A 20,080-nucleotide genomic window follows, 5' to 3' on the forward strand; every position below is an offset into this window, starting at 1 on the left:
TAGCTAGGTCCAAACAAAATAATATTAAACACAAAGAAAACACCTCTCACAGAGCACAGCACAAGAATGTCTTTTGGGGCACAACACATCACGTCGAACATGAAAGTCGCAGCCAGCTACGGGAAGAACTGAGTCTTCAACCTACTCTTGAACGCGTCAAGAGAGGGGCTCTGGCGAAGCTCAAGCGGCAGGGAGTTCCAGACGGAGGGGCCCGCGGAGGGGAATGCACGCTGACCAGCAGATGCAAGTTTCAAGCGAGGGATGTGAAGGCGGAGTGGGTCAGCAGCAGAACGAAGGGGACGGTCGGAGGGCTGGGTGTACAGGTCCGGGGAGGATTGAAGGTACTCGGGAGCAGAGTCGTTGAGACACTTGTAGACCAGAGTGGACAGTTTGTAGGAGATTCGGGTGTTGACAGGGAGCCAGTGCAAGGAGCGAAGTAGGGGGGTGATGTGGTCTCGCTTCGTCCTCCTCAGAAAGGTGATAGCAAAGAAACTCGTCTGAGATTCTTTGTATATTGTTGTCGGGGCAGTTGGTTGCTTTCAAGAGATAGTCGCAAGGGCAGGCGTGACTGTATCTTGTCTGGTATTTATTTTACTAACGGCACTCCTGATATTGATCAAATCAAAAACTGTCTTATGTCTGGCAGACAAGTAATCTTTCAAAAAAGAAATTGTGGAAAGTAACCAAGTGCACTTCTATATCAACATAATTATTTTCTTATTAATCAATACCTGCATGAATCAAAGACGTCTGTATACTAGAAATGACAGGTGTTTGGCAATAATGCAGCTGTTTGTGTGTTAGTGTAACTTTTTCTACATTTGATTGTATGTTAGTTTATTTTTTTGCTTGTTTGTTTGTTTGTTTGTTTGTTTTGTTTTCCACATAATTTCAAAGGCCTAATCTCTGGCACAAGTTGATCTGGAAGCAACAGTTTCTCGGAGGGTAGTAAGAAGCAAGTTGTGAACGTTAATGATTAAGTTGATCTCATATCAAAAGCATTTACTCGGCATCTTTGTGGTTATGTCTCATTTGTGATAACATCTGAATGTTGATGGTCTTGTGTCTTTCATTGTTTGTGTTTTTTTGCATGCTTTTGGGGTTTTGTTTTTATTCAATTCTATTCAGTTGTAAATAAGATGAGTTATGTCCTAGATGGGGGTTTTGAAATGTCTGCGTTGTCTTGTGGTGCTGGTGTTGCGTAGTTTGGACAAATATTTGTGCATATTTTTTTTTCACAGTGTACATATAGTGTAGCAAATTAGGACAAATTATGAAGCTTAACAGTAAACGAGCAGAAGTTGAAATCTTAATTAGTTACAAGTTTCAGTGTTACTTAAAGTAAAATCCAAGAAAGAATGCAAGGTGAGCCATTGACGCTATTTTAGGCAGCTGAAGTCAGTAAATAAATGAATAAATCAGGCAATCAGTTAATCAATCAATCAATTGCAGTAAGCATTTATCAAGTCTTTGAGTTCGTGATTTCTGACGATACGGTCTAAGACATTCCTGTGCAAGCAAATAGGAGTCTTTGTTTTGAGCATATATTTTTCAGCAGCAGCTAGTCTCACAGAGTACATGTAGTAGCTTTCAAATTTGTATGATGATGTTGTTACATATATTACAGTATATATCTCGTTAAATGATTTAGAGGTTTCTTTATCACAGAAGTTATGTTGAATTTTTACTAATTTTTGAATTCAGTGACAGACAAAAACTTCACAATTTGACAGTTATGATTCTGTAGGTAAACGTGAAAAACTACAAGGAAGTCATTGCATCTTGTTTACAAACACACACACAATAACTACTTTTATGGTTAATGAGGATATACATGTACAGCAGGCATCAGTTCCATTGAACTAATGTGTTATAGACATTCTGATTTTTCCTTACAGAGTTTTGATATTTGATATTTTGACGTCTCTTGGTACCCCCCGCGGGTTAGGGGGAAGAATTTACCCGATGCTCCCCAGTATGTCGTAAGAGGCAACTAACGGATTCTGTTTCTCTTTTTACCCTTGTTAAGTGTTTCTTGTATAGAATGTAGTCATTTTTTGTAAAGATTTTACTTTTAGTCAAGCAGAATGTAAGAAATGTTAAGTCCTTTGTACTGGAAACTTGCATTCTCCCAGTAAGGTAATACATTGTACTACGTTGCAAGCCCCTGGAGCAAATTTTTGATTAGTGCTTTTGTGAACAAGAAACAATTGACAAGTGGCTCTATCCCATCTCCCCCCTTTCCCCGTCGCGATATAACCTTCGTGGTTGAAAACGACGTAAAACACCAAATAAAGAAAGAAAGAACGTCTCTTGGCAGTTTTTGTAACTTTAATAAATTGTGATTTTTGTATGCTGTTGAACTTTTGTTGTTCACTTTAATTTTTGCTGTGCTGGTGATGTTTTAGATGGCTGTACACTTTAGAAGTTCTGTTTTTGTTACTGATTTTTAAACAATGTTTTAAATGGCTGCAGCTGAGGCGATTGTCAAACATTTTTGTTGTCTTCTATGCTGATATTTAATTATGAGATGAGATTCTCTTTTTTTATGTGGCAATATCTTTGTTTCTTACCGTGGTGTACACTTGCCTGTGTTTTGCCGTCAAATGTTCCAAGGTGTAAAGAGTAAAATCTTTATTTATCAGTCATTTCCGTACATGTATAATGTATTTTCTGTACTGTACATATAATATGTGCATGTTTTAGTGGTAATAGCTATTATTCCAGTTAGCATTCCAGAATGTTTACTGCAAGGAATGAAGTAATGTTATTACAAAAATAAATTAGTAAAACAAAAAACTCATGTAATTTTGCATTTTAGTGTGAAAATGTGAAAAGCTCTTAGGTGCAGTTACAAAACTGATTAAAAGGGCACAGCAGGGAGGAATTTAACTTAGAAAAATTGTTGCTGCACTTTTATGTAAAACCATCAACATTTTGGTCTTGTTGGCTCTCATAGATTCTTTGATATCCAGATCTTTTCTGTTACTACAAGAGATTTTCCAACATAGTTTTACTGCTTATGTGTTTGACCCTTGAAGTGTGGATTCATGCAGCTGTCACTTGGTTGTTACAGTTAATTTAACCTTTGCCGTGCTTCCTGGGTTCACCTGTACCCAGAGACACACTAAAATCATTGTAACTCTGGAACCATTAAAGGTATCGTTTTGAAATTTTAAGTATCTCTCACACACCTAATTTGCTCTCTGTCTGCAAATTTTTAGTGTGTACATGACAAAACATTAAAATTAATTGATTATGTTAATTAACATAAACACTACCGATTGCGCGGGTTCACGCAAACCCATACTTTTAAAGAGTAGTAGTGATTGTAACTATCCCTCTGCCGACGGCGCGGGTTCTGCTACACCCATAATTACCAAAGCGGCGGAACAGTGTCTGTCTGCCTGTTTGTCTCCAAGAGACTGTCTGTCTCTCTGTCTGTCTGTCCGTATCTCACTGTCTGTATGTCTGTTGTCAATTGCTCTGTCTGTCTGTCTGTCCGTCTATCTGTCTATCCGTCTATCTGTCTATCCGTCTATCTGACTGTCTGTCTATCTGACTGTCTGTCTCTCTCTCTGTCTGTCTCTCTCTCTGTCTGTCTCTCTCTCTTAGTCTCTCTCTCTCTTTCTTAGTCTCTCTCTCTTTTTCTTAGTCTCTCTCTCTCTTTCTTAGTCTCTCTCTCTCTCTTTCTTAGTCTCTCTCTTTCTTAGTCTCTCTCTCTTTCTTAGTCTCTCTCTCTCTCTATTTCTTAGTCTCTCTCTCTCTCTTTCTTAGTCTCTCTCTCTCTCTTTCTTAGCCTCTCTCTCTCTCTTTCTTAGTCTCTCTCTCTTTCTTAGTCTCTCTCTCTCTCTTTCTTAGTCTCTCTTAGTCTCTCTCTCTCTCTTTCTTAGTCTCTCTCTCTCTCTCTTTGTTAGTCTCTCTCTCTCTCTCTTTCTTCGTCTCTCTCTCTCTTTCTTAGTTTCTCTCTCTTTCTTAGTCTCTCTCTCTCTTTTTCTTAGTCTCTCTCTCTCTTCTTAATCTCTCTCTCTTTCTTAGTCTCTCTCTCTCTTTCTTAGTCTCTCTCTTTCTTAGTCTCTCTCTCTCTTTCTTAGTCTCTCTCTCTCTCTTTCTTAGTCTCTCTCTCTCTCTCTCGTTCTTAGTCTCTCTCTTTCTTAATCTCTCTCTCTCTTTCTTAGTCTCTCTCTCTCGTTCTTAGTCTCTCTCTCTTTTTTAGTCTCTCTCTCTCTCTTTTTTAGTCTATCTCTCTCTTTCTTAGTCTCTCTCTCTTTCTTAGTCTCTCTCTCTCTTTCTTAGTCTCTCTCTCTCTTTCTTAGTCTCTCTCTCTTTCTTAGTCTCTCTCTCTCTCTCTTTCTTAGTCTCTCTCTCTCTCTTTCTTAGTCTCTCTCTCTCTTTCTTAGTCTCTCTCTCTCTCTCTTTCTTAGTCTCTCTCTCACTCTCTTTCTTAGTCTCTCTCTCTCTTTCTTAATCTCTCTCTTTCTTAGTCTCTCTCTCTCTCTTTCTTTCTTAGTCCCTCTTTCTAAGTCTCTCTCTCTCTCTTTCTTAGTCTCTCTCTCTCTTTCTTAGTCTCTCTTTGTCTCTCTTTCTTAGTCTCTCTCTTTCTTAGTCTCTCTCTCTTTCTTAGTCTCTCTCTCTCTTTCTTAGTCTCTCTCTCTCTCTCTTTCTTAGTCTCTCTTTCTTAGTCTCTCTCTTTCTTAGTCTCTCTCTCTCTTTCTTAGTCTCTTTCTTTCTTAGTCTCTCTCTTTCTTAGTCTCTCTCTCCCTCTCTTTCTTAGTCTCTCAGTCTCTCTCAGTCTCTCCCTCCCACTCTCCCTCCCCCTCTCCCTCCCCTGCAAGAAGTCGGTGAAGGGAGAAACTCGATACACCCACTGAAGTAGCGCTGTGGGTTTCCCTGAACTCACCCCGTTATTAGAGAAATAAACGGTAAAAACCCTCTTTCAAATGTATGGGTTCAGACAAACCCGCATCGTCGGGCGTGTGTAGTCAAAAGCGGCATCCGGCAAAGGTTAAAAAAGAAAAGAAAACAATCAAAACATGCATGTTTTATTGTAGTGTATACCTAAAAAATGTTTAGTAGGCTGCTGGCTGATGAGCATAATGCGATTTTCACACAAACGTAGCTCATGAGCCAAAATGCACAAAGAAAACATGCATACAACAGACGCTGAAGCAATGAGAACATGGATAGGACAATAACATTGTAAAGCCTGTCTTACACTGTGCCGAATATCCTTACGAATATGAAAATGTTGTATTCGGCCAAAAAAGAGACAGCTGGACAGGAAAAAAACAGAGAAAAATCGAAGGCTTACGAATCCTTGCGAATGTCATACGAATGGTTGCGACTGCTTGCGAATGTCTACCGATCATTGCGATTGTATACGAATCCATATATGGATCTATTACGAACGTTGCGAGTGCTTGCAAACATATTACGAATAAAACGAGTATGCAATTCGCATTGATCGTAATGTTGCTCTTACACTCTGGCGAATTGCCCTTGCGAATAGAATTCGCCAATAACTCGTAATGATCGGGACATGGTCACAAGACATTCGTAAATGTTCTTAACCCCATTCGTCTCTGTTTGCGAACATTAGCAACATGCTCCTAATATTCGCAAGGAAGTCATATTCTGAATGTTTCGCAACGTACTCGTAAGTATTCGCAAACCATTCGTAATCATCGTAAAGGTATGCGTAGCGCTCGCAAGCATGCGTAAGGATTTTATTCGTGCACATTTTGCCAACATCTTGCGAATGGTTGCGAATTTATTACGAATTTCTCAGGAATGTTTTGACCATTTCTTCCCAATTCATAAGAATGTTGCGAAAGCCTGCAATTGCTTGCGAATGTTTTAAAAACAGTAAGAATATCTTGCAAACGTCTTGCAACTAAACGGCGATTTTGATGCGTATGTATTCTCAATGATCGGAACACATTCGCAAGCACTCGCAACCATTTGTAAGACGTTCGCAAGGATTGGTAAGGCTTCCAATTTTCTATATTATTCATGTCCATGTGTCAATTTTTTTGCTGAATACAACATGTTCATATTCGCAAGGATATTCGGCACAATGTAAAGACAGGCATAAGGAATGGTTGCGAATGGCTTGCTAGTGCCACGAATACATTGCGATGATTACAAATGTCTTGCGAGTACTAACGAGTACGTTGCGAAAAAAATAGCTATATGACTTCCTTGCGAATATTAGGAGCAAGTTGCTATGTTCAAAACAAGAGACGAATTGTAAGGAATAGTTAAGAACATTTACGAAAGTCTTGCGACCATGTCCCGAAGATTGTGAATTATTAGAAAATGCTATTCGCAAGGGCAATTCGGCACAGTGTAAGAGTAGCTTAAATGTCTGTGCAAACGAGAATCATGGATGATTAAACAATCTGTTGTTACATTCCTTTTACTCTTTAAATGTTCATGAGCCAACTGTCAGTGACAGGTGCAGTGTGTTTAGAGCGGGTGTGTTTTTAAAAATATTCTTTGTGGATGTGAATATGGAGTACAAAATTGATGTCAGGTCCTTTTGGTGTGCTGAAATTCTTGTTGTTGCTGTGTTTTGTCAGGGAAAGACATTTTCTTGCAGTGTTTGTCAGTGGAAAGGAATAACTATCACATTATTTTTCACAAGCTTAAAAATATATGGATTTCTCAAGTGTGCTGCACAAGCATTTTTCTTGAAAGAAACTGAGAAATTGGCATGGATATTTTGAATTGAATTGTGCATGCATGTGATTGTGTGTACAGCTGATATTGCAGATAACAGGTTTTAATCACAACCTTTTCTTCTTCCGTTACTGTGAATACTTTTGGAGAGGTGCTTCAAATAAATGAAGAGAAACAAGATTCCATGTACATGTATTATGTGAATGTATGCTTCCGTGTGTCCATATAGTATGTTCTTGATACAAAGAGGCAGCTGCTTTACAATCAGAAAGTCATCACCATCAATAATATTCTTGATGTTGCGTTTCTGTTGCTGATCATAATACATGTTAAATAACAACAGACAGGAACACACACGCACTCATACTCTCCCTAACCTTCCCCGGATCACGCTTTGGACTACACAGACTGGATGATGTGGGTCGTGTACAACCCATACTTTCTGAAAAAGTATGGGTCCATACTTTCTGAAAAAGTATGGGTCATACACAACCCACGGCGTCCGAATAGGGATTAACTCTTTACCGCCTCTTAGCAGAGTATGGGTCGTACACGCTATTCGAATAAGGATAAAGACCGTAAAATGCCTTCACTGTGTACAGATAGTTCAAATAACGTCATTGTTTGTTTGTTTACAAAGATAATCCTTTAAAAATTGGTCGATAGGATTAGGAAAGTTATATGGTGTTTGGGGATTACATGAAGTCTCAATCAAAAACTCTCAATACGATAGTTTTAGAGATAGACACTTTTGTGAGGCTCTGGGTTGTCCACGGCCCGGTGAAGGTGAACCTAGCTTCCCCATTGTCTTAATTTGAATCTGCAACACACTTGCACATGTACTCCGACTCACTGACTTCATGTACTAACTTGCTATCGAAAAGAAAAGACAAGAACATATTTTCATAATAATGCTTTAATTTGCCCAAAACGCAGCTCCTGTAAATCTGAACATCTTGATTGGCCTGGGACCAAACAGCCAGAAGCTTTGGAACATCAATTTTGCAATTTTCACTCAAACTAGCAAACAAACAAAAGCACAAAAATAGCGTGTCAACAAATTCTGCCTGTAAAAAAAAAAAAATTGAAAGCAAAACCTTTAATCATTCACAGCTTTATGCAAACACTGAAACTGAAGTCTTTTTTTCTCGAAATTTGCTGTGCAAAATTAAGTTGCAGGTTGACAAAAAACCAAAAAAGTAAAAGTAAACAGCACTGTTAAATGTTGCTAGTACCATCACATTTCGGAACTAATACAGTACACATACCATCTTATCAGTTTCAAGCACAGGTTAGCTGACATTAAGTGTGTAAAAGAAACAATACACACAGCAACTACATCTTTCCCCCTGAAAAACAGTGATTTGTGCAATGTTTTGAAACTACCTAAGCTGATTTCTAACTGTGGATTAATCTTCAAACAGCTTTTCAGCAGCAACAGAAAAGCCAAAGAAATGAACACATAAGCAATTCTAAACGATGTTATGTTATAAAATGACAAATGACAGCGTTCTTGCTAAAAGGTTCTGTCATTATGGTAAAATCGACAAAAGCATACATTTTCCAATGTAAGAAAGATTTATCAATGAAAACCCATTCTGTATTTCAATTTAAAAAGCAAACGGTGTAAAAAATGTAACAAAGTACCTCTTGCTAACAGAGTATTAATTTAAAATGCAGTATTTCCTATCAGCCACAAAATGAATCGGTTCAAAGCTGGAAAAGTAACATAACACATCCGCCAATCCTGGTCGGTAAAATGCGAATATTTCCAGAGTGCCACAAATACTTTCAATGCGTCCTTCTTGCAGAATATCTCAAGGTGAAGTAATGCTGTTCTCTCTTTCGACATGCGACAGTACCGAGATCTCTTGCAACCACCATGCACACAAGCAACTTTCTCTCTGGTTTTTTTCTTTCTATGTACAGGATTCGTACAGTGTTCACTTGAACTTGGCACATTTGTTGTTGATGGGCCTCTTCATGAACTTGTCAGACGCCATGTATTCCTTGATTTTGGGCAAGGCCTCAAAGCGCTTCATGAAGTCGGTGAGCTTGGGGTATTTGTCCAAGCAGCCTGGGATCATCAGTCTGTGCTGGTCCAGCAGCTCGTACATGGGGAAGTCGACCACCGTCACCTGATGGGAAATCAATCCTTCAATCAATCATTTGACAATCAGCCCTTCAATCAATTAAGAAAGTTGATGATACTAATATCGTTCATACATTCCAGAGTCTGTGTTATACACACATTGTTCAGTTTTCGTTTTGAGGGAATCTGTAGCCCTGAACGTGGCGAGTAGTTTACTCGCCATGGCGAGTAGAAACAATGACCTGGCGAGTAAAATCGCAAATCTGTTCGCCAAATGCGAGTCAAGACACGACCTGCCAAGGCTGTACCACCTACCCCCAACCTCTTTAGGAGGTGTGCAGTAGCTGTCAGTAAGGACCGCCTGCCACTGACCCCAGTCTACAGACATGAAAGGAACCGTCAGACAGTAGCTACCCCATTCTCTCTCCTGCTTGACTTACTTTCCCTCTGCTGCCTGCACCCAACCCCATCCCCACCCCATTGTGCGCCAGCTACAAGTACCGTCTCTCCATCCCTCCCCTTCCTTTTATTGTTGTGGGTCAGTTGTACTAAGATAATACCAAGTACTACCACCTCCTCTTTCTCATTAAACTAGACCACCTCCACACTCTCCCCTCCCCTCCGTACTGTTTATTGTTGTGGTCAATATATTGCCCAACAATATACATGTCTGCCAAAGCAGTTTCTGGGCTCAAAGTGCCATCCAGTAACAATCTTCTTCTAAAACGAATGCTCCTATACAAACCTACTCAAAGGAGACTTTCAGTTTAATGGTCCATTTACAGGAGAGAGCTATTGTTTCAACTCCTGTGCAGTCTGCGGGGACATAACATTTTGTGTGTGCTATGATGAAGTTATACTCTATACCTACAATCAAAGGCCTCAAAGTAAAAGATTCGCGTTTTTGCGGGGACCGGGTTTTATTAGGGGAGTTTCTAGGAAGGGAGCTAATTAAGCGCGGTTTGAAAAAATCGCGCGAAAAAGAGTATTCCCTCTAGACGGCCTTAGACACCAGCCAATCAGATTTCAAGTTTGATTTCTGCACGATGACACCGGCCAATCAAGCTTTGCGTATATTTTTCGTTTGAAGAATGCACATTGGCTGCCTCCACAGGAACAGAAGATACCTGCGTTAAGAACCTCATTATTAATTTTGTTTTTGATTTCTGTCGTCTGAAACTACATGTTTCATGAAACTACAGCAGACAACCTGACACAAGAGATGACTGGGGAAGTGGTTCCGTCATCACTCTTTAAATCTGTTGGCATGGATCACAAATGGGTCCGATGATGTTGATTGAGAATTTTGTTGACATACCTGAGGAAAAGATAAGGAAACGGTTAAGCATTGCCCAAGACATCATTTTCCTTGCTCACAACGGATGCGTGTTCGAACCAAAGCATTTTTGCCTTGGTCTTACTATCCGTCATCTGTGTGGTTCTTCCAAGACCATCAACAGACTGAATGGACTTGGCCATTGTACTTCATACCCTCAAGTACTTGAACATGACACAACAGAAAAACAAATGTGTGGAGAAGTACACATTCCTGCTGGATTCAACAAGGACGTGTGTATGGGAAACCAACAATTTTTCTGAAGAAACGGAGAGCGGAAAGGGCCCAACACGAATGGTATTGTCGTTCAACAAGGCGTGAATGCCACTGGCGAAGATGATATCAGCACTCGTGACACCACCTCGTGCAAGCAGAGAAGCAGAAGGCGAACCTTTTAATTTGACCATGAAGCCAACACTTGCATGATCCTACATGCCAAGCATGCGTTGACCTCCCACGAAGGTGCCATCGTTCGAAGTGCAGGCTCTGATTTTTTTTCCTTTGCCTGACGTTTTGCAGTGCCCTCAACTGTGCTGTCTACTTGGTGACAGGAGGTGGTGGGAATGAGAAGATGGTCCGTGTTCATGAAGCGCACAAACACTTCTGTGCAGAAGTCTGTGAAGCCGTCTGCGGCCTGCACAGGTTGTGACACAGTCACTGCCTTCGAAGGAAAAGGGAAGACGGGGCCGCTTCAGCTCGTGGTGAACAACCCTGCCTTTCAGGTAATTGGCAAAACAGTTACGTCAATGGCACCCGGTATACTATTTTCAAGAAGACGTACCTCTGCGATGCCACGCTGCCACCAAACAAGGGCGCTTTGCATGCAGAACCACTGTGCACGGGCAAACTACCTGACAGCAATCTGGAGACGAGCAACAGCAGCCAGGATGACAGCACCGAGCCCCGTTGATAAAGGAATGGGTTGAACAGTTGTCAACAGACACCCGACTGTCAATTGGATTAATGACCCTCCTTTAATTACCAGAGACAGTTACGTCAAAATTAACACGCTGTGGTTGCCAGAAGAGTGAATGTTGGACGGGTCACTGTTCATGTCATGCCAAAGGACTGACCTGTACTGAACTGTGACAGTCGTCACTTGATCCGGAACTGGACGAAGAGCATGACGAAGACGATGCGACTGACTCGGACATCTAACAGCAACGAAAAGTCAGTCAGTTGTGTTCTGTCTATACCTTTTTTTGTGCTAATAATGTTGATGTTTCGCTGCGATCTGCAGATAAGTGGCTGCGAGGTTTGGGTTGGAGGGGGGGAGGGGATATTAATTTTGGTTAAAGCCCGATGTTACATTGGCTAGTGAAATATTTCCTTTGGCTAGTAAAATTTCAGAGGTACTAGCCAAAGGCTAGTGCAGCATATGTGAGACTTTCAGGGATGCTCTGGGGGATGGGGCGAGGGGTGGTACATGGTGGTTATGACTTTACATGACCTGTGCCATGTTATTTGAAGTTTTACGGACCATGTGCCTGTACACCTGCTTCTCATAGTTTTTATATCTGAGGTCTGCCAGAATTATTTTTTTTAATATTGTATTGTATGGGGAGATTTATATAGCGCTTGACGTTCTCTAAGCGCTTTACATATTAATTTCACATAATACCACACGACATTTAGTCAAGCTGTGGAACTCACAGAATGAAACAGAACGCACAGCATTTTTTCACAATGACCGTAGTCCGTAGAAGGCAGTGAAATTGACGAGCCTGTTTAGCGCGGTAGCGGTTGCGCTGTGCTGCATAGCACGCTTTTCTGTACCTCTCTTCGTTTTAACTCTCTGAACGTGTTTTTAATCCAAACATATCTATATGTGCACATCCTAGATACTGGGTCACAACTATGGGACATGGACACCAGGAAAAAAAGTAGGACTGAATTGAGTGAAATACTCTTTTTTAAGTGCAAAAGACATGCCTGTATCTTTTTCTGTCAAAGAGAGGACCTTTCATATCGGGGTTTCTTTAGAAATGACAATTAGACACATGCAGTACGCTCTATGTCGTGGGTTACATGGTTTCCACTTTAGGCTTCAATATCCCACAGGAAAGAACTTTAGCTCAGTTATTGCATGTGGCATGTGGACAACATTGATAAATAAATATGCAAACATGAAAGTTTGAAATTACAAGTTTCCATAAGTTAACTAGATCGAAGTAGAAAGTGGAAACCGTAACCCACGCAATTTCCAGGTGCAAAAGTTTTTCTTGTAGGTCAAATGTAGCAACTAGCCTTTTGGGCACCCTTTTGGGTTTTAATACATGATAGAAAGATTTAAGTGAGCAAAAAGTTTTCGATCTGTGCTCACTGGGTTTATGTGTATAGAGATAATACTGTCGTGAGTTACATGGAAACCATAGTTTGTAATGTCTTTTATTTCCAAAGAAAAGAACTAAAACTTGATTATTGCAATTTGCATGTGGACAACATTGATAAATAAATATGCAAACATGAAAGTTTGAAATTACAAGTTTCCATAAGTTAACTAGATCGAAGTAGAAAGTGGAAACCGTAACCCACGCAATTTCCAGGCGAAAATTTTTTTTTTGTAGGTCAAATGTAGCAACTAGCCTTTTGGGCACCCTTTTGGGTTTTAATACATGATAGAAAGATTTAAGTGAGCAAAAAGTTTTCGATCTGTGCTCACTGGGTTTATGTGTATAGAGATAATACTGTCGTGAGTTTCATGGAAACCATAGTTCGTAATGTCTTTTATTTCCAAAGAAAAGAACTAAAACTTGATTATTGCATGTGGACTACATAGATAAATAACTATGCATACATGAAAGTTTGAAATGTTCAAGTTTCCATAAGCGACAATCCTAAATGAGAGAATTAATCGATTGTCGATCGTGCGTTGCAGAAGAATCGAAAATTTCATAATGGCGCCGATCATGAGAACACATGTGCTGCTCAAACTTTGCACCAGATCAAGCTTTAATCAGCAAAATATCGCAAAATTCGTCGATGAATATATGCTACAATTGTCAAAAAAGATTTTACAGGTCTCAAACAGTGAAGATACAGCGTGGTCTGTCGTGAGTTACGTCTCAAAAACCGGAAACGAATACGATTGGGTGGATAAATTCTCATTGTCTATTCACATGACCGGGTCAAACGTCATGAATGGAACTTTCCACGGTGTTCCCGCGATCTCACAACGCGTGTGTGATAGGCAATGCGGGATTTGTCGTCTGCTGTGGCCATGCTTTCGTGCATTACAGATGGAAACGAAACAAGGGTGGGGTACATTCAAGCGCGATTATAAGCTGAAATAAATTTGTTTCCTACCGTAGTGCTGTGTTTTGAAAACCTAAATGTTGTTGAAATAAATAAATAATGACTTTGAATAACTTTGAGGTTTCCTTTGTTCAGCATTTTTTGATGAAGTTGAAACCGGAAACGACGGTAACCCACGATTACGTGTTTTCTTTGCCGATCAAACTCCCAGAAGAAGAAAAATAGATGTAATTCTTGAGTGTGTATGTCGAGAATAATCCTTCAGCTGACCCATAAACATCACAATAAAATTCACAGAGCTTTATTCTCCATTATGTACAGCTGCAACACAGACTGGTGTATTTTTGTCCCAGTTTTAGGTGCTGTTTTGGGGGCATTTTGGCTAAAAATTAAATCGTTTAAAACCCACAGCAATGTTTGGAAACCCAAACTTGGTTGTTACAGTAAGTCAAATCCATCCCCTTTGACATCAAAGCATCCCCTTTGTCATCCATTGCTCAGAGATATTGTGACAGTCATTCAAAGTTGACAACCCATAGTATTTCCCAGTATCTAGGACGTGCACATATGTTTTTGGAATCAGGAACCGACAAGGAATAAGATGAAATATTGTTTTTAAATTGATTTCGGAAATTTTCTTTCTTTCTTTATTTGGTGTTTAACGTCGTTTTCAACCATTCAAGGTTATATCGCGACGGGGAAAGGGAGGAGATGGGATAGGGGAAAGGGGGCAGATGGGATAGAGCCACTTGTTAATTGTTTCTTGTTCACAAAAGCACTAATCAAAAAATTGTTCCAGGGGCTTGCAAAGTAGTACAATATATGACCTTACTGGGAGAATGCAAGTTTCCAGTACAAAGGACTTAACATTTCTTACATACTGCTTGACTAAAATCTTTACAAACATTGACTATATTCTATACAAGAAACACTTAACAAGGGTAAAAGGAGAAACAGAACCGTTAAGTCGCCTCTTACGACATGCTGGGTAGCATCGGGTAAATTCTTTCTCGTCCCAACCAATATGGGACTCCCCCTAACCCGCGGGGGTTTTCGGAAATTTTATTTTGATCATAATTTTTATATTTTTTATTTTCAGAGCTTGTTTCTAATCCGAATATAACATATTTATATGTTTTTGGAATCAGAAAATAATGAAGAATAAGATTAACGTAATTTTGGATCATTTTATAATAAAATAATTTTAATTACAATTTTCAGATTTTTAATGACCAAAGTCATTAACTAATTTTTAAGCCTCCAAGCTGAAATGCAATACCAAAGTCTGGCCTTTGTCGAAGTTTGCTTGGCCAAAATTTCAATCAATTTGATTGAAAAATGAGGGTGTGACAGTGCCGCCTCAACTTTTACAAAAAGCCGGATATGACATCATCAAAGACATTTGTGACCCTCCACCACGGATTGAGTCGCATGTCACCTTTGCATGATTTTCATATTTTTACATTTTCCGAAAGAGTTTTTTATGCTCTATCCAGTGGTGAAAACCGTTTTAGAAAAGAGCGAAAACTGTTTGAGTTATAAGCCTGTGACTAAGGTGACCCTCACACTGTATACTAGACACTCCCCAGACTTATATTAAGCCTAGCGCAGAACCGCGCGAGGTGACATGCGACTCATTTCGTGGTGGAGGGTCACATTTATCCAAAAAATTGAAAAAACGTCTGGGGATATCATACCCAGGAACTTTCATGTAAAATTTTATAAAGATCGGTCCAGTAGTTTACTCTGAATCACTCTACACACACACACCCACCAGACATGAGACCAGCAAATGTTCCAAAAGTAGGAAACTAAGCCAACAGCACAACAAGGAACCACTCAAGTCTTACAAGCATTGTGAAGCAGGAGTATAGGTCCAATTCATTCTTCTTACTCGGCGTGACGTTATCAAATGGATCGGCTAACAACTCCGCTCATACTCTCTTCGCGCCGCCATATTGGATGCCGTCTTTGTTAGTTTTCTTCATTGCACTCTTGTTCTTTTAGCGTATTTCACTGTGTATGCAGACAGGGAAAGGCGCGAGCGCCGTAACCAACAGCGAAAACGGCCACACGACCACTCAGCGAACCGAAACAGAATCCCTAAGCTGCCTAAACGACAATAGTCAATCTATTGTCCCGAACCTACAACCCGGTCTGCCCTCGGGCGGACCACCCTCATCTTCCAAAAAGGGATGAATTGTCTCGTTGCTAAACCAAACAAACAACTATTACACCCTCCCTCCAATGAACCTGTACGCATAGTACACATACGGGGAATATAACCCGTTAATATACGACCACAGTACATTTAGTACAATACATCCTAGTACACACTGTGCATGCCGATGTGGCATGCAGTCACCTACTTTTGTTGTAATTACGTTTGCTCAAGTCATTGCACGATGTAAAAAGAAGTAAACCGTGTTTTTATTGTAGCACCTTGTTGTGACCCGTTTTGTGGAGCGTTAATATTTTTACGTGAGATTCACGTGCTCTTTTCCGTGTTTTGATTTTGAGGTGAGCCCTGCGAATCTGCGTTGCAAGTTTTAGAATACGTGTGACTCACGTGTTTTTAGCTTTGTGATGTCAGCTAGTTCCTTGATGTTCTTTCTGTTAAATATACCGTTTTAAGTTTTGGGCATGCACGGAGTGCGTGATCGGTTACTGATTGGTTGTAAAATAGTAGTTTCACCCGATTCTGTCTTAGGAATGTTGTTGGTTGGTCAATCCGGTAACCTTTGACTTTTGAATAACTATTCCATGTTAGGTTTTTGTTTCCATAAATACCGCTGCTTGACTCCTGTCTCGTCAGTCGATCTGAGGGTTTTAGGAAGCGTTTGGTTTTGATGTAAACGTATGAAGGTTATCAAGTGAACCAACGGAGTGTTTCTTATGTTTTAACGTCAACGTAATGTTCTTGGAGACAGTTGTTTCTCAAGTGTGAATCGTTTTGTGCCCTTCGTTTGTGAGGCAACACGTTTTTGGTACTGCTGGTCAACCCACACAGCGCATAAGGTAATTTTGTTGTTACTTGTTTGTGTTGTGTTTTGGTCGCCATTTTGTAATTACTTTGTGAGTTGTTTATGTATAACGTGAGTTGAAAGTCTGACTTGTTGTAGTGTTTCTTTATTGTGTGTTCAACTGTTCTAGTGTTGTGAACGTACAGCAATGTTTTGTAGACGCTAGAAAGTCGCTAATGTTTATAATGATAACTTGTGTTTTCTGTGGTTAACGAAGTTCGAAGTGAAACGTTTTCTCCGACTTTTCAGCCTTACGTTAAAAGAATTTAGGTAAAAGAAGCTTGCGGTCTGTGGTGATCGTTTGTAAACGGGCTTATTTCTTGTAACGTTATTGAGGGAAAGTGGATGAGTAAATATCTTGTTTGTGACTTTGATTAACGCAGGAACGTTGTCGTTAGACTTTTTTGGTATGACAGTTTGCTTTGTATTCCTGGCCTGATGAGTCAACGTTTTTGTATTTTTCTGAAAGTAGCCATTTTGGTTTTAAACGTATGTATGCTAAGTTTCTTGAGTATTCTTAGTGCTTATGGTATTGTTGAACGTACGGAACGTAATTCTTTATTGTTGTTGAACGTACAGAACGTAACTCTTTATTGTTGTTGAAGGACTAACCAACGAGTGTTTGGTAATTGTAACTTTCGTGTCTGTTTGTCTTCGCCTGTCTTGTGATTGTTTATTTTTCTTGTTTTTACTTCTCGTGTCTTGTTAATGCATTTGATACTTTTGCCATGTCTAATAATTTGTTTTCTTTTCTCTTTTTCTTTCTGTTCATAAGTTTTTTACCGCATTACGTGGTACTGTAACTATATATCTATACATTACTGATCCCTAGTGTCAGATGAAAAATAATAAACCAGTACTTTTGCGCGTTATCGCTTGTAACCTGTGTTTGTCATTTCGTATGAACAATATGTAGTACCAGCCTCGCTCACGAAGGCGCGCACAGTAAAAAACTTATGGACAGAAAGAAAAAGAGAAAAGAAAACGCAAGGACAACACACCTACTTCCCAGAAGAACGTCACCAACGCATGGACCACAGACGTTTTCAAGTTACCCCACCCTGTTTCCCCTATGATACCCACCTACATCCCAAACCAGAGCCTTTCGTGCCCACATTCCTGGACCCACATCAGACCACCCCCAAAGTTATTTGGGGAAACGAAAACGCAAGGCCCCCTGCGTACATGAACTTTGACAAGGAATGTCATGCAGATCGTCCATTTGCCACCTACCCCCCGTCTGCGTACTACCAACGTCCACTTGCTACTCCTGCCAAGCAGGACACTCCTATGGACTCTCTTGCCAAAACCCTATCAGACGCTCTGATGATCAACCGTTTGCCGATGCAGGAGCCGTGCATTTTTGTTGGTGACCCTCTCCAATATCCAATTTGGAGATCGTCGTTTGCGTTCCTCATCGAGAGACAAAACATAACCAGCAGTGAGAAGTTATTGTATCTGCAACGGTACATCGGAGGTCAAGCAAAGGAGGCCGTGACCGGCTTCTTTCTGCTGAGAGAAGGTGATGCCTACGAGAGAGCCATGGAAGTGCTGGAAAATCGGTTCGGCAACTCATACGTCGTTTCGCAAGCTTTCCGGACCAAGCTGGACGAATGGACCCCAGTCAAAAGCAAGGATCCCAAGGGACTCAGAAGTCTGGCCGATTTCTTGCAGCAATGTTCCGTTGCTGCCCAGGAAGTTGGTGGACTGAGCATCCTGGATGATGCCCAGTACTTACGGAAGATCGTCGGAAAGCTCCCAGACTGGATGAGTCACAGATGGTCTAGAACAGTTGCTCGAACCAAGGTTGAAAAGAAGAGGTATCCTCTGTTCCATGAACTCGTGTCGTTCGTTACCCTCGAAGCAGACATTTCTAACGACCCTGTTTTCGGCTTGACAAGTGCATCGGGGACACCAAGAAAGTTCACAACGAACCTGTCAACCCTGACAGAGGATGTCACCGCATGTCTGCACTGTCAACTTCCGGACCATGACGCTGGGACATGTAAGGAACTCATAGAGAAGCCTCTGGTTGAGATACGAGATTTTCTGTTCAAGAACCGTATCTGCTACGGATGTCTCAGAAGTAAGGATCACCAGAGCCGTCAATGTAAGCAGAAACAGACGTGCAAGAAGTGCAAGAAGGCTCACCCCACTTGTCTTCATGATGACAATTTCAAATATCAGAACAGTATGAGTGAAAACAAAGGGGCGAGTGAACACAAGAACAATTACCGTACCTCTGCTGCTGACGTTCGAGAGCCACTGTCATCGTCGACCCCTACGGTGTCTGCTCTTAAGGCCAGCGAGGAAAACAGCATCGGTTTCACGTCTATGATCGTTCCCGTTCTCGTTTCCAGTGACTCTAACCCCAACGTAGAGGTGCTGACGTACGCACTACTGGACACTATGTCCAACGCCACTTTCGTAGTGCAGTCAGTGGCTGAAGAAGTTAAAGCCAAATCGCAGCCGACTACACTCAGGGTCTCCACACTGACTGAGGACAATGCTATGGTCTCCGGCAGGAAGTACTCTGGATTGCGTGTCCGCTCTCCTACCTCCAGTGAGTTTGTCAGGCTCCCTTCTGCCATCTCACGACCTTACCTCTCCGTTGACCCCACTCATATCCCCACCTCAGAGACTGTCAAAGCTTACCCACATCTCCAACACCTGTCTCCAAAACTGCCCCCCTTATACCCTGACTGTGAAGCAGGCCTCCTCATCGGCTACGACTGCGCTGAAGCCCTCATGCCCCTAAACGTTGTCCAAGGACTGCCATTTGCAGTAGAGACTAAGTTAGGTTGGAGCATCGTCGGCAAGGCACCGCATTCCGTCGCCTTTGATGGCATAGCCTCGTCCATGCGCGTCATCGTCAAGCCAGGATCGAGGGAAGAAGAACGTGTAGCTCACGTCTACAAGGTACAGGTGGACGAAGTCTCGTGTACTGACCCATTACATGTTATGGAAAGAGACTTTGCAAGTGACTCAGGATCCATGTCCCAGGACGATGTAAAGTTCATGAAGATCGTGAAGGAAAACGTAAAGATCAACGAAGCTGGTCACTACGAGATGCCCTTACCATTTCGACCAGAGAAACCGTCCCTCCCCGACAACAGAGGTGCCACAGTCAAACGTCTGATGGGCCTGAAACGCCAGAAAAAACGAGGGTACCGTGATGACTGCGTCAAGGTCATGACATTAATCTTGTACGGGCTGATCGTGACGTGTTTTGCCTCTAGGGCAATCCACATTGAAACCCTGGATGACATGTCAAGTGATTCCTTCATCAACGCCCTACGCATTGTTGTCTCCATGCGAGGAAACATATCACGCATTTGGTGTGACAAAGGAACGAACTTTGTAGGTGCATGCAATGAGTTCAAACTGGCATGGAAGGAGATGGACTCTGAACGACTGACATCAAAGATGCTGGAAAGCAAATGTGAGTTCAAGTTCAACCCCCCTGCAGCTAGTCACATGGGTGGCGTTTGGGAGCGTCAGATCCGAACGATACGCAGCATCCTGAATGGTCTTCTCAGAAGATCAGGCCAGCGTCTCACTACTTCATCACTTCGTACGTTCCTATACGAGGTGATGGCCATCGTGAACAGTCGACCACTGTCTGTCGAGTCATTGGAATCGGCAGATGGACCACGCCCTTTGACCCCCAACCACGTCCTCACCATGAAGTCA

General features: G+C 41.3%; 2 protein-coding genes and 1 long non-coding RNA gene across 3 annotated transcripts in view; 1 reads left to right on the forward strand and 2 right to left on the reverse strand.

The window, feature by feature from the left end:
• The window catches only part of LOC138964292 (queuosine 5'-phosphate N-glycosylase/hydrolase-like), a 114,711-nt gene extending 98,124 nt beyond the window's left edge, over positions 1-16,587 (reverse strand). The window contains exon 1 of the mRNA XM_070336209.1: positions 15,259-16,587. The gene's annotated coding sequence lies outside the window, so the exon portion shown is untranslated. The remainder of the gene's footprint in view (positions 1-15,258) is intronic.
• The window catches only part of LOC138964295 (glutathione S-transferase Mu 2-like), a 40,374-nt gene continuing 27,873 nt past the window's right edge, over positions 7,580-20,080 (reverse strand). Inside the window, exon 7 of the mRNA XM_070336212.1 lies at positions 7,580-8,819. Within this exon, the coding sequence (XP_070192313.1) occupies positions 8,625-8,819 (195 nt within the window). The 3' untranslated portion in view covers positions 7,580-8,624. The remainder of the gene's footprint in view (positions 8,820-20,080) is intronic.
• LOC138964297 (uncharacterized) overlaps positions 7,611-20,080 on the forward strand; it is a 300,694-nt gene continuing 288,224 nt past the window's right edge. The window contains exon 1 of the long non-coding RNA XR_011455066.1: positions 7,611-7,989. This is a non-coding gene — a long non-coding RNA (uncharacterized lncRNA). The remainder of the gene's footprint in view (positions 7,990-20,080) is intronic.

The sequence above is a fragment of the Littorina saxatilis genome, linkage group LG4, assembly GCF_037325665.1.
Source record: "Littorina saxatilis isolate snail1 linkage group LG4, US_GU_Lsax_2.0, whole genome shotgun sequence".
NCBI lineage: Eukaryota > Metazoa > Mollusca > Gastropoda > Littorinimorpha > Littorinidae > Littorina > Littorina saxatilis.